At 39.8% G+C, this 11,268-nt stretch overlaps 1 protein-coding gene across 1 annotated transcript; it reads left to right on the top strand.

The window, feature by feature from the left end:
* Positions 1-180: 180 nt before the first annotated feature.
* On the top strand, positions 181-4,017 carry LOC138881441 (uncharacterized). The gene is made up of 4 exons (XM_070161666.1): positions 181-272; positions 1,883-2,191; positions 2,853-3,048; positions 3,436-4,017. The coding sequence occupies exons 1-4, from the start codon at positions 181-183 to the stop codon at positions 4,015-4,017; spliced, it is 1,179 nt and encodes a 392-aa protein (XP_070017767.1).
* Positions 4,018-11,268: the final 7,251 nt, after the last annotated feature.

Genomic DNA, 11,268 nt, shown 5'->3' on the forward strand with positions numbered 1-11,268 from the left:
GCTGCGCAGACAGTTTGAGCAGTTGCGTCAGGATGGTATGAGGGTGACTCAGTAAGAAATGAGATTTTCTAAGTGGGCCTGTCATGTTGTTTGGTTGGTTCCCACAGACAGGGAGAGGATCAGGAGGTTCGTTGATGGCCTCACATACCATCTGCGAATACTTATGACTAGAGAGAGAGGATGTCTGGTGCTACTTTTGAGGAGGTTTTTGACATTGCTCGGGAGATAGAGTCGCTCTACAATAAGGAGCAGGTTGAGAGGGATGCCAAAAGGTCTCATTGTTTAGGTAGCTTTAGTGGTGTTCCTTCTGGGGGTCAGTTTTATCATGGCAACGGTCGTCCTTACTGGCATGCTCAGACGGCCTGCCCAATTTACCGTAGTGCATTATCTCACCATGGTTGTCACAGTTCTCATCAGGGTCATTCATCACTCAGTGCCTTTCCAGCTTAGAGTTTGTCTCATGCACCATCACCTATAGGTTTATCTATGTCGGGGCCTTCTAGCGGGTATCCCTATGCTTGGGATCCCTTCAATCCCCACCGTTAGTGGCCGGTAGAGGTTTCTTTGAGTGTGGAGATTTGGGTTATACCAAAAGGTACTATCCCCGCCTTTTGGGATGTTCATCTCAGCAAAGGAGTCAGCCTTCAGCTTAAGCACCAGTTACTTCACCACTTGCCCAGTCAGCTCGGGGCGGAGGTTACTCAGCTAGGGGTCGCCCTAGAGGGGGATGCCGATCAGGTGGTGGTCAGGCCCATTTCTCTGCACTCCCTACCAGGACATATGCTATTGCTTCAGACATAGTGATAACAAGTATTATCTCTGTATATCATCGGGATGTTTCTAAATTATTTGACCCTGGTTCCACCTATTCATATGTGTTGTCATATTTTACTCATTATCTGAACATGCCCCATGAGTCTCTAGTTTTATCTGTCCGTGTATCTATGCTGGTGGGCGATACTATTGTTGATGATCATGTATACTAGTCGTGTGTAGTGACTATTGGGGGATTAAAGACTAGAGTTAATCTGTTACTACTTAGTATGGTTGACTTTGATGTGATATTGGGTATGGATTGGTTGTCTCCGTGTTATGCTATTCGGGATTGTCACACTAAGAAACTAATGTTGGCTATGCCGGGGTTGCCACGGATTGAGTGGCGAGGTTCATTGGATTATGTTCCCATTCGAGTGATTTCGTTCTTGAAGGCCCAGCTGATGGTTGGGAAGGGTTGTCTTTCTTATTTGGCCTTTGTAAGGGATGCAGTTTAGAGACTCCTACTATTGATTCAGTTCTGGTGGTGAGAGACTTTCTGCATGCATTTCCTACAGACCTGTCGGGCATGCTGCCAGAGAGATATATTAACTTCGATGTCGATTTGGTGCTGGGCACTCAGCCCATTTCTATTCCACCGTATTATATGGCACCGACGGAGTTAAAGGAATTGAAGGAGCAGCTCCAGGAACTCCTTGATAAGGGTTTATTCGACCTAGTGCGTCACCTTGGAGTGCACCGGTTCTATTTGTCAAGAAGAAGGATGGCACTATGAGATGTGTATTGATTACAGGAAATTGAACAAAGTCACAATCAAGAACAAGTATCCTTTGACTCATATTGATGATTTATTTCACCAGCTTTAGGGTGCGAGGGTGTTCTTGAAGATCGACTTGAGGTCAGGGTATCACCAGTTGAAGATTAGGGACTCGGACATTCTTAAGGCAACTTTCAGGACCCGATATGGTTATTATGAGTTCCTCAGGATGTCTTTTGGGCTAACCAAAGCCCCAAAAGTGTTCATGCATTTTATGAACATCGTGTTTTGGACTTATCTTGACTCGTTCGTTATTGTATTCATTGATGATATCCTGGTCTACTCTCGTAGCCAGGAAGAGCACACTGAGCATTTGAGAGTTGTATTGGAGCAGCTGAGGGAGGAGAAGCTTTATGCTAAGTTCTCCAAGTGTGAGTTTTGGCTCAGGTTAGTAGCATTCTTAGGACGCATGGTGTCCAACGAGGGTATTCAGGTTGATCCGAAGAAGATAAAGGTGGTTCAGAGCTGGACCAGATCATCCTCAGCCATAGAGATTCAGAGCTTTCTTGGTTTGGCTGGCTACTATAGTAGGTTAGTTCAGGGTTTCTCATCTATTGCATCACCCATGACCAAATTGACCCAAATGGGTTCTCCTTTCAGGTGGTCGGATGAGTGTGAGGCGAGCTTTCAGAAGCTCAAGACTGCTTTGACCACAACTCTAATGTCAGTTCTGCCATCAGCTTCAGGCTATTATACAGTATATTGTGATGCTTCTCGGATCGGCATTGGGTGCGTTTTGATGTAGGAGGGTAGAGTGATTGCTTATCCTTTGCATCAATTAAAGCACTATGAGAATAACTACCATGTTCATGATTTAGAGTTGGATGTCATTGTTCACGCATTGAAGATTTGAAGGCATTATCTGTATGGTGTGTCTTGTGAGGTGTTTACTGATCATCGTAGCCTCCTACACTTGTTCAAGCAGAATGATCTCAATTTGAGGCAGTAAAGATGGTTGGAGCTGCTAAAGCACTATGATATTACCATTTTATACCATCTGGGAAAGGCCAATGTGGTGGACCTTGAGTAGAAAGACAGTGAGTGTGGGTAGTCTTGTATTCTTTCCTGTTGGTGAGAGACCCCTTGCAGTTGATGTTCAGGCCTTGGCCAATCGATTTGTGATATTGGATATTTTGGAGCCCAGTCGGGTATTATCTTATGTATTTTTTCGGTCTTCCTTATTCGATCGAATTAGAGAGTGCCAATATGATGATCCTCATTTACTTGTCCTCAAGGATATGCTTTAGCACGATTATGCCAGAGATGTGACTATTGGTGATGACGGGGTATTGAGGATGCAGGGCTGGATAAGTGTGCCCAATATGGATGGGCTACGGGAGTTGATTCTTGAGGAGGCCCATAGTTTGCAGTATTCTATCCATCTGAGTGCCCGCGAAGATGTATTAGGATTTGAGACAACACTATTCGTGGAGGAGAATGAAGAAAGATATAGTTGGGTTTTAGCTCGGTGTCTCAACTATCAGCAGGTGAAATATAAGCATCAGAGACTAGGTGGCTTGCTTCAGAAGATAGATATTCCAGAGTTGAAGTGGGAGAGGATCACCATAGATTTCGTAGTTGGGCTCCCACGGACATCAAGGAAGTTCGATGATATTTGAGTGATTGTGGATTGCCTGACCAAGTCCGTGCACTCCATTCCTGTGAGCACTACCTATTCTTCTGAGAGGTTGGCTGAGATTTACATTAGAGAGATTGTTCACCTTCACGGGGTGCTAGTTTCTATCATTTCAGACAGAGGCACGCAGTTTACATCGTAGTTTTAGAGGGCCGTGTAGCGAGAGTTGGGCACTCAGGTTGAGTTGAGCACAACATTTTACCCTCAGACGGATGGACAGTTTGAGCGCACTATTCAGATATTGGAGGACATGCTACGCGCTAGTTATCAATCGAGTATTCAGATGGCTCCGTATGAGGCTTTATATGGGAGGTGGTGTAGATCTCCAGTGGGTTGGTTTGAGCTGGGTGAGGCTAGGCATTTTTGTATAGACTTAGTTCAGGATGCATTGGACAAGGTGAAATTGATTCAGGAGTGGCTTTGCAAGGCACATTCGAGACAAAAAAGTTATGCTGATAGAAAGGTCCGTGATGTGTCTTATATGGTTGGGGAGAAGGTCTTGCCAAAGGTTTCACCCATGAAGGGTGTTATGAGATTTGGGAAGAAGGGCAAGTTGAGCTCTCGATTTATTTGGCCATTTGAGTTGCTTCAAAAGATTGGGGAGGTGGCCTATGAGCTTTCTTTGCCACCTAGCTTATCGAGTGTGCATCCACTATTTCATGTTTCTATGCTTTGGAAGTATATCTACGATCCATCTCATGTCTTGGATATCAGCACGGTTCAGTTGGATGGTGATTTGACATATGATGTAGAGCTGGTGGCTATTTGGGGCGTCAGGTTCGAAAGTTAAGGTCAAAGGATATAACTTCAGTGAAGGTATAGTGGAGAGGTCATCTTGTGGAGAAGGCTACTTGGGATACCGAGTGGGAAATACTGAGCAGATACCCACACCTATTTGAAGCTTCAGGTATGTTTCTAGATCCGTTATAGGACGAATGTTTGTTTAAAAGGGGGATGATATATTAACCCGACCGGTCATTTCGACAGTTATAGTCCTGTTCCCCCATTTCTTGCTTCTTTTGTGTTCTACAACTATATTATGATATACCGAGTTAGTTGGTTCGGGTCTGGAGTGGTTTCAGAGTGAATAGTGACACATAGTCTCTTATTTAGAAGCTTAAGTTAGAAAAGTTGACAGGATATTCACTTATATGTAAATGATCTCGGATTTGAATTTGGATGTTTCCATTAGCTCTTTTAGGTGATTTTGGACATAGGAGCATGTTTGGAATATGATTTGGAGGTCCATGGTAGAATTAGGCTTGAATTGGCGAAAGTTAGAATTTTGGCGATTTTGGCCGGTAGTGAAAATTTTGATATCGGGGTCATATTGGATTCTCGGAAGTTGGAGTAGGTTCGTGGTGTCATTTCTGACTTGTGTGAAAATTTGAGGTCATTCGGACGTGATTTGATAAGTTTCGGCATCGTTTGTGGAATTCGAAAGTTTTGAAGTTCTTAGGCTTGAATCCGGGGGTAATTTGGTGTTTGGATATTGTTTTGAGTGATTTGAAGGTTAGACTAAGTTCATATGATGTTATGGGATGTTTGGTATGTTTGTTTGAGGTTCCGAGGGCCTCAGATGAGTTTCGGGTGGTTAACGGATCATTTATGGCCTTTGAGAGATAGATGGTCTACTGGTTTTTGGTTGTTGTTTGTTTTCTCTTACGTATTCGCGAGGCAGGTCTCGTGTTTGTGAAGTGTATCTGGAGGTAGAGAAAGAAATTTTCTTTGCGTTCATGAAGGAGAAGACGTGTTCTCAAAGGTTCAGGAGTGGAGTGCATCGCTAACGCGAAAGGAGTAACGCGTTCGCGAAGAGGAGGAGAGGTAAATGGGAACCCCATTTATTTGGTCTACGCATTCGCGATGGGTTGAGCTGGTAAAGCTTCGAGTTCGTGAAGCATAGGTCACATTTGCGAAAAGTAAATTTGAGTGGTAGTCCAAGTGGTCAACACGAACGCGAGGGGGCTGTCACGTTCGTGAAGAAGGAATCTGGGCAGGTAGTATTAAATTTTAAAATCGAGGGTTTAAACCCCTTTTTCATATTTTTAGCTTGAGACCATGGATTTGGGCGATTTTTGAAGGGATTCTCAGGGAGTTGATTGGCATAAATTTTTCTCACTTGATTTTGGTTAAATTTCATGATTATATATTGATTTTTATCATCTAAATTGTGATTTGGGGTGAAACATTCGGGGAAAAGTGGAAGAGTTCTTGGGATGGAATTTTGAGGTTTTGAAGGGGGATTTTGTTGTTGTATTTGAGTAAATTTAGTATGGTTAGACTCGTGAGTGAATGGGCTTTTGGGTTTTGCAACTTTTGTCGAATTTCGAGACGTGGGCCCGGGGGCCGGGTTTGAGCCGATTTCAGATTGTTTGCTATAATTTGGTATTTTTCTTGTGAAATTGATTCCTTTAGCCTATATTGATCGTATTGTATTGCTTGTGGCTAGATTCGAGACATTTGTAGGATGATTTGAGAGGCAAAGGCATCATAGAGTAGGATTTTGGCTTGGTTTGAGATAAGTAACGCCTCCAAACTTGGTTTTGAGGGTTCAAAACGCCGAATTATGTGTTATGTGATTAGTATTGAGGTGACACACATGACAAGTGACGGGCGTACACCGTGAGAATTGTGACCTGGGTGATTTCATGGCACCGTTTAATGACTCTATCCTGTTGATATCCATGTTTTCATCATGTGCTAAAATAGTTGAGCTTTAAATTATACTAGATATCAGGTTTAGGTTTTGTGCCGGTGTTGTTTGGATCCTTAGCGGTCTTTTCTTTCTATCATCTCACTAGTTATCATTTAACAATCCCTACTCAGTCATGATCATGCATTTTTTAATATCATATCTCAGTCTCAATTATTTATTGGTTCATCATATCATTGTTCCAGGTTGATTTCATGACATTGTGAGCCCGTGGTGAGACTGGAGAGGTTGATGACTGTGTGAGTCAGAGAGCCTACTTATGAGTGACAGTTATGAGATCGGGCTACACGCCGCAGCAGTTATGTTGATTATGATAACGCTTGGGCTGCAGGAGCCCCTCTGGAGTCTGTAACATACACCTAGTAAGCGCATATGATATTATTGAGGGATGGATTTCCATGGACATAGATTTGTCTGAAGTATTTGATACATGGAGATGGATTTCTCCATAGGGTTGGATTTCCCTTTTTCCTCGGTACTAGGTGGATTATTGCCAGTGTTGTATATATTTCGGGACAGATTTCCTTAGGCCGGATGGCCATATATAGTACCGAGAGGCTTAGCACTTGAGAGTGGGAGCACATGGTTCATTTCATACTTCCAGTGCATTGGCATTTAGAGATTAGCTGAGATGTATATTTTAACTATTTAGATCTGTATTTACTTTATTTCTTTGAGTTGTATATTTGACTTGAAAGCATGCCTACGTTTCTGCACATTTACTTCTATTATACTTGTTGAGGTTGAGTTTCTCACTACCTTTTAGTCCAAAGTTTAGACTTGTTACTTACTGAGTTGGTGTACTCGCGTTACTCCCTGCACCTCATGTGCAGATCCAAGTGATACCGGTCGTAGCGGAGGTTGCTGATCAAGGTTCTAGAGTTTGGAGACTTTCGAGGTAGCTGCATGGCGTTTGGGGGCCTTGACTCTCCCTCTTTATATTTGTTGTACTTTCAGTTTATATCTTTAGACACTGTAGTTGACTGTATTTTCTGATCTAGATGCCCATGTACTCAGTGACACCCTAGTTTTGCATTGGATTGTACCACTTTGGGATTTTCTTATGCTTCAAATAGTTTTTCTTTAACTGTTAAATGTTTTCATTAATGTTTTCAAACTTATTGTTCTTGTATTGGGTTGTTGAGTTGACACTGGCCTAGTTCCACGATAGGCGCCATCAAGAGGGTTGATTTTGGGTCATGACATGGAGTGACCTGTGCCGCAAGTTGTTCAAGGTATGACGGTGTAGGGAGTGGGATAGGTGTATCAGTGTCAGCTTGCGAGTTGGAAGGTAAAGAAAGGCTTTATGAAGGATAGTGCCAAGAGTTCATACTGCTAGAAGATGCTCGGGCAAGAGCGAGAAAGTTTGATTTGAAGGGAAAGGCATGTTCAACAAAAAAATATGCCTGGAAAGATAAACTTTTAAAGAAGAGAGATCAAGCCAAGCATAGCTGTTAGTGAGAGTGGAGTATCCCATGAAGGCAAAAGGCTTAGATTTTGGATTAGGTTTGGAAGAGGTGTATGGTTTTAACCATGGATAGCAAAGGTACCCAAAGACTTTAAGTTTGTGATGCTGGGTTGAGGAGTTAAAAAGACATTAAAATGGTGATTGTAGATTGAGTAGCAGTGAGGGAAGACGACAAATAAGGTAAACAGTAGTTTGGAAGGCAAGGGACCAAAATTTGAGGTGTACGGATGCATGGTGAAGCAAGGTTAGAACTGTATCGACAACATGCCGATGTTTTATTTTAGTTGTACCAACAATTTACGGAGTGTAAGGAGGACTTATTAGGTTTTGAATGCCATGATTCAACAAAAGATAGTTGAGACAAACAAATTCGCATCCTCCATCTGTATATAGTGTTTTAATTGACATAAGAAACTGATTTGTTATCATGCGAGTGAAGTTTAGAAATATATCCTTAACTTCTGATTTAGCTTTCAAGGAAAATAACCAAGTGTATTTGTTAAAATGATCAACAAACACCACATGGAAATGAAAATTATCAAAAGAAGATATAGGAGAAGGACCCCAAACATCAGAGTAAAAAACATCAAATTGTTTCGTACTAGAAATAGTATTTGCACCAAAGGGCACTCGGTGACCTTTATTACATAAACATGAATTGCAAAAAGTGAAAGACTCATTATTCACTACTGGAAGCTTAAATGATAAAGCACAAGCTTTAGTGATGCGAGGTTGTGGGTGACCAAGTCGAGCAAGCCAAAGATGGAGCGATGGTGATACTTGCACGGTAAAATGAACTTTTGGGAGACTAAGTGATGAACAACTTGATGTAGATGGCCATTCATAGAGATCTCCATTACTCTAAACTTGCAGAAGACATGCTCCAGTGTTCGAATCCTTCACAAGAGAAGAATAAGGAAAAAAATCAATAGAGGTTAGATTTTGACAACAAAATTTTGCAACAGAAATTAATCTTTTCTTAATGTATGGAGAACACAAAATATTACGCAGTTTAAAAAGAATTGAGAGGTGAGAAATGAGTAGTGTGGCCTATGTGTGTGATAAGTAGTGTGGCCTATGTGTGTGATAGGAATAGTTTTACCATCTTCAACAATAATTTCATCTGTGCCTGGAAATTCATTAGAGGCTTGTAGAGATTGAAAAATGTTGATAATGTGATAAGAAACTCCAGAATCAACTATCCAATTGTTGGAAGGGTTAGAAGCATAAGCCATACGATTGACAAAGTTGGCTTGAGCTTCAATTGCATTATGAGATCTTGAACGACTGACTTTGGCTATATGACCATAGTAATGACATAATTGACATTGGATACATTGCTGGTTGTTGCGATTGGTGTAAGAGGGATTGAAAGAGGTATGATATTGAGAGGTGTTGTTACGATAGGGGTTGGGGTTGGCTTGTGATGTGTCCGGCGATTGAAAATAATAGGGTTTTTGATCTTGGAATTAGAGTTATGGGATTTTTGGTGAAACTGGGCAGTGAAGATCGGTGCGGCACTCTATGTGGAGCAGACTTCACTTGCTCTTTGGCTCCGGCCTTTGGGCCCGTATTGAAAAGAGATCTTGGTTTATTTTATTATAAAAGAAACACCAGAAGTTACGTGTTATTCTGAGGAAATGTTTGATCTCCCAAGTCTAGGGGCTTCTTGTAAGGAATAGATACAGCCCCAGTACGTACTACAATTTTCTAGAGCAAATTAAATGCATATTTTGTTTATGTTTTGTACTAGATCAGCAAATGCACTTGATAATACTCTCTCTATATATATATATGTGAAAATAATTATCTCAGCATTTTAAGCAAACGATACTACTTAGATATCGATTAAGTTTTTTAGAAGGCTAAGCCACAATAGAACTTGCAGCTTTTGCGAGATTTACCAGAGAGCTTTGCTGGGATCTAATAGCTTACTGTCAATGAAATAGCGATAAGTTATGTAGCAATGAAATAAATGCATTTTGTTAGAATTTCTTCAACCTTCAAAGAACGCTTTATTTTGTTTTATGTTAATCTTAACTAGTATTAGTAGAAGTTCTCATACACTATATATCAGTTGGAAATTGGCATTCACCAAGTTGAAAAGCTAGCAACTTGTTGTTAGTCTGCAAATGTTAAAGGTACTCTCTGGATCAGGTAAAAACATATATTCTCCCTTTTTCAGCTTCAGCCATGACATAGAATTGATAAATGACATGAACAAATTTAAATGTGTTCTTCAAATTATAGTCTAGATATTGTAGTTTGTCATACATCATTAATTCATAACTCTCATAATATGGAGTAAGATCTGTAGAAATACTTTTAAATATTTCACAATTGATGCCAAGTGAAGAAGCGAAAGTGTATAACTACTAGCATTTCCTTACAATTTTTATTTTATTTTTACGTCAGTTGTTTAGAAGATAGCAAGATGTTAACATTTCGTATTGATGGAATATATACCACAGCGGAAGCAATAACAGAATCTTATTCACATGTAATCTAAACAACTAGCACGTATGGAGATTTTATGATTACCTCTTGAAGCGTAAACACAACAAATCTAGGTCATTCTTCAGTTCCTCAGTTGAAAACACACTAGCAGCTTTCCACAGTCTTCTACTGTGTTACCCAAACAATAACCGAAAAAAAAGAGAATTTTGGGTGGGCAAAATTCTAGTAGAAACCGCAGTCAGAATCATGAAAAAAACGTCCAGCCCTTATATCCATATATATAGCTGCGTTTTTTAGGTCAAAACCGTTTTCAAAACCTGTTAGGTTTCCTTCTCCCGCTAAGGGACGGTTTCCACGTTTTCTTTCCCACTAAGTAACAGTTTCCACTATTTTCTATTATTTAGGCACAGTAGGGACCACAGAATTTAATTAACAAGGCTTCCTATTATGATATTAATTTCGAAATTCTGAAACTAATTTCCATCATAATAAATTACGAATTATTCCACTAAAAATTCGTAATTGCACTCCTTAGTTCAATTTCGAAATTCTTCCATAAAACCTTATTTAACTCCCCATGTTAAGATTCAGATACTAATCAATCAAATTAAATTACTGACTATTTAATTTATTGATTACTTCCTTTAGACTTACACTTAACTTATTTCATGTGTCGGATACAAAATCCACCGGCCGGGTTTACACATGAAAACTTATAAGCTTTCATAAAGGAGTATCATCAATCTCAAAATTGAGACATGGATTCCATCAACTAATTATTACTTCGCCAATGTATATCATTGTTATCCAATTTACCAGGCTTATTGACTCGCGAAAGAATATCGCCTTTTAATAAATCAAAACAACAAGTGACATACACAGCTAATAATAATTATATCAGGATTAAGAGTATAAGTACATTAAATGGACTAGAGAAATTATTTTATAAAGTCAGTATAAAATACTCATCTCTACTTGATCCGTTCAATACATACAAAATGTACTAGCACAAGAAGTTGGAATTAAACCATTCCCATAATCAAGATAAATTATATTTAATCTTGTGCTACAATCATTCCGATGATTTGTCCAATTCCATCATTAGATTGTGAACATTAACTTTTATGTCTTACAAGAACCGATGATTTAATCTTCCGTGTATAAGCTAAACTCTATACACTAAATCATCTACTATGTAAGCAATGGACGCACAAACCAACACATGATCTATTTAAAATGAAACTTTATTGAATTTAAACAAGTAAATAAATAATTGTTCATAAAGAATACTATAACAATACGCATGGCTTATAGTATATTCTAACAATCTCCCACTTAGACTAATAACCATGCGTCTACAATTTTGACACCCATTCCTTCTACATGCTTATCAAAAGTCTTCT

Source organism: Nicotiana sylvestris, chromosome 11, assembly GCF_000393655.2.
Source record: "Nicotiana sylvestris chromosome 11, ASM39365v2, whole genome shotgun sequence".
Classification (NCBI taxonomy): Eukaryota; Viridiplantae; Streptophyta; class Magnoliopsida; order Solanales; family Solanaceae; genus Nicotiana; species Nicotiana sylvestris.

Bases quoted from the DNA above. Each gene is read 5' to 3' on its own strand.
- LOC138881441 (XM_070161666.1), top strand. From the start codon at position 181: ATGTCTGGTGCTACTTTTGAGGAGGTTTTTGACATTGCTCGGGAGATA. The intron at 2,192-2,852 runs GTGGTCGGATGA...CGATTATGCCAG, and splicing joins CAAATGGGTTCTCCTTTCAG to AGATGTGACTATTGGTGATG. The intron at 3,049-3,435 runs GTTTTAGCTCGG...TTTTACCCTCAG, and splicing joins ATGAAGAAAGATATAGTTGG to ACGGATGGACAGTTTGAGCG.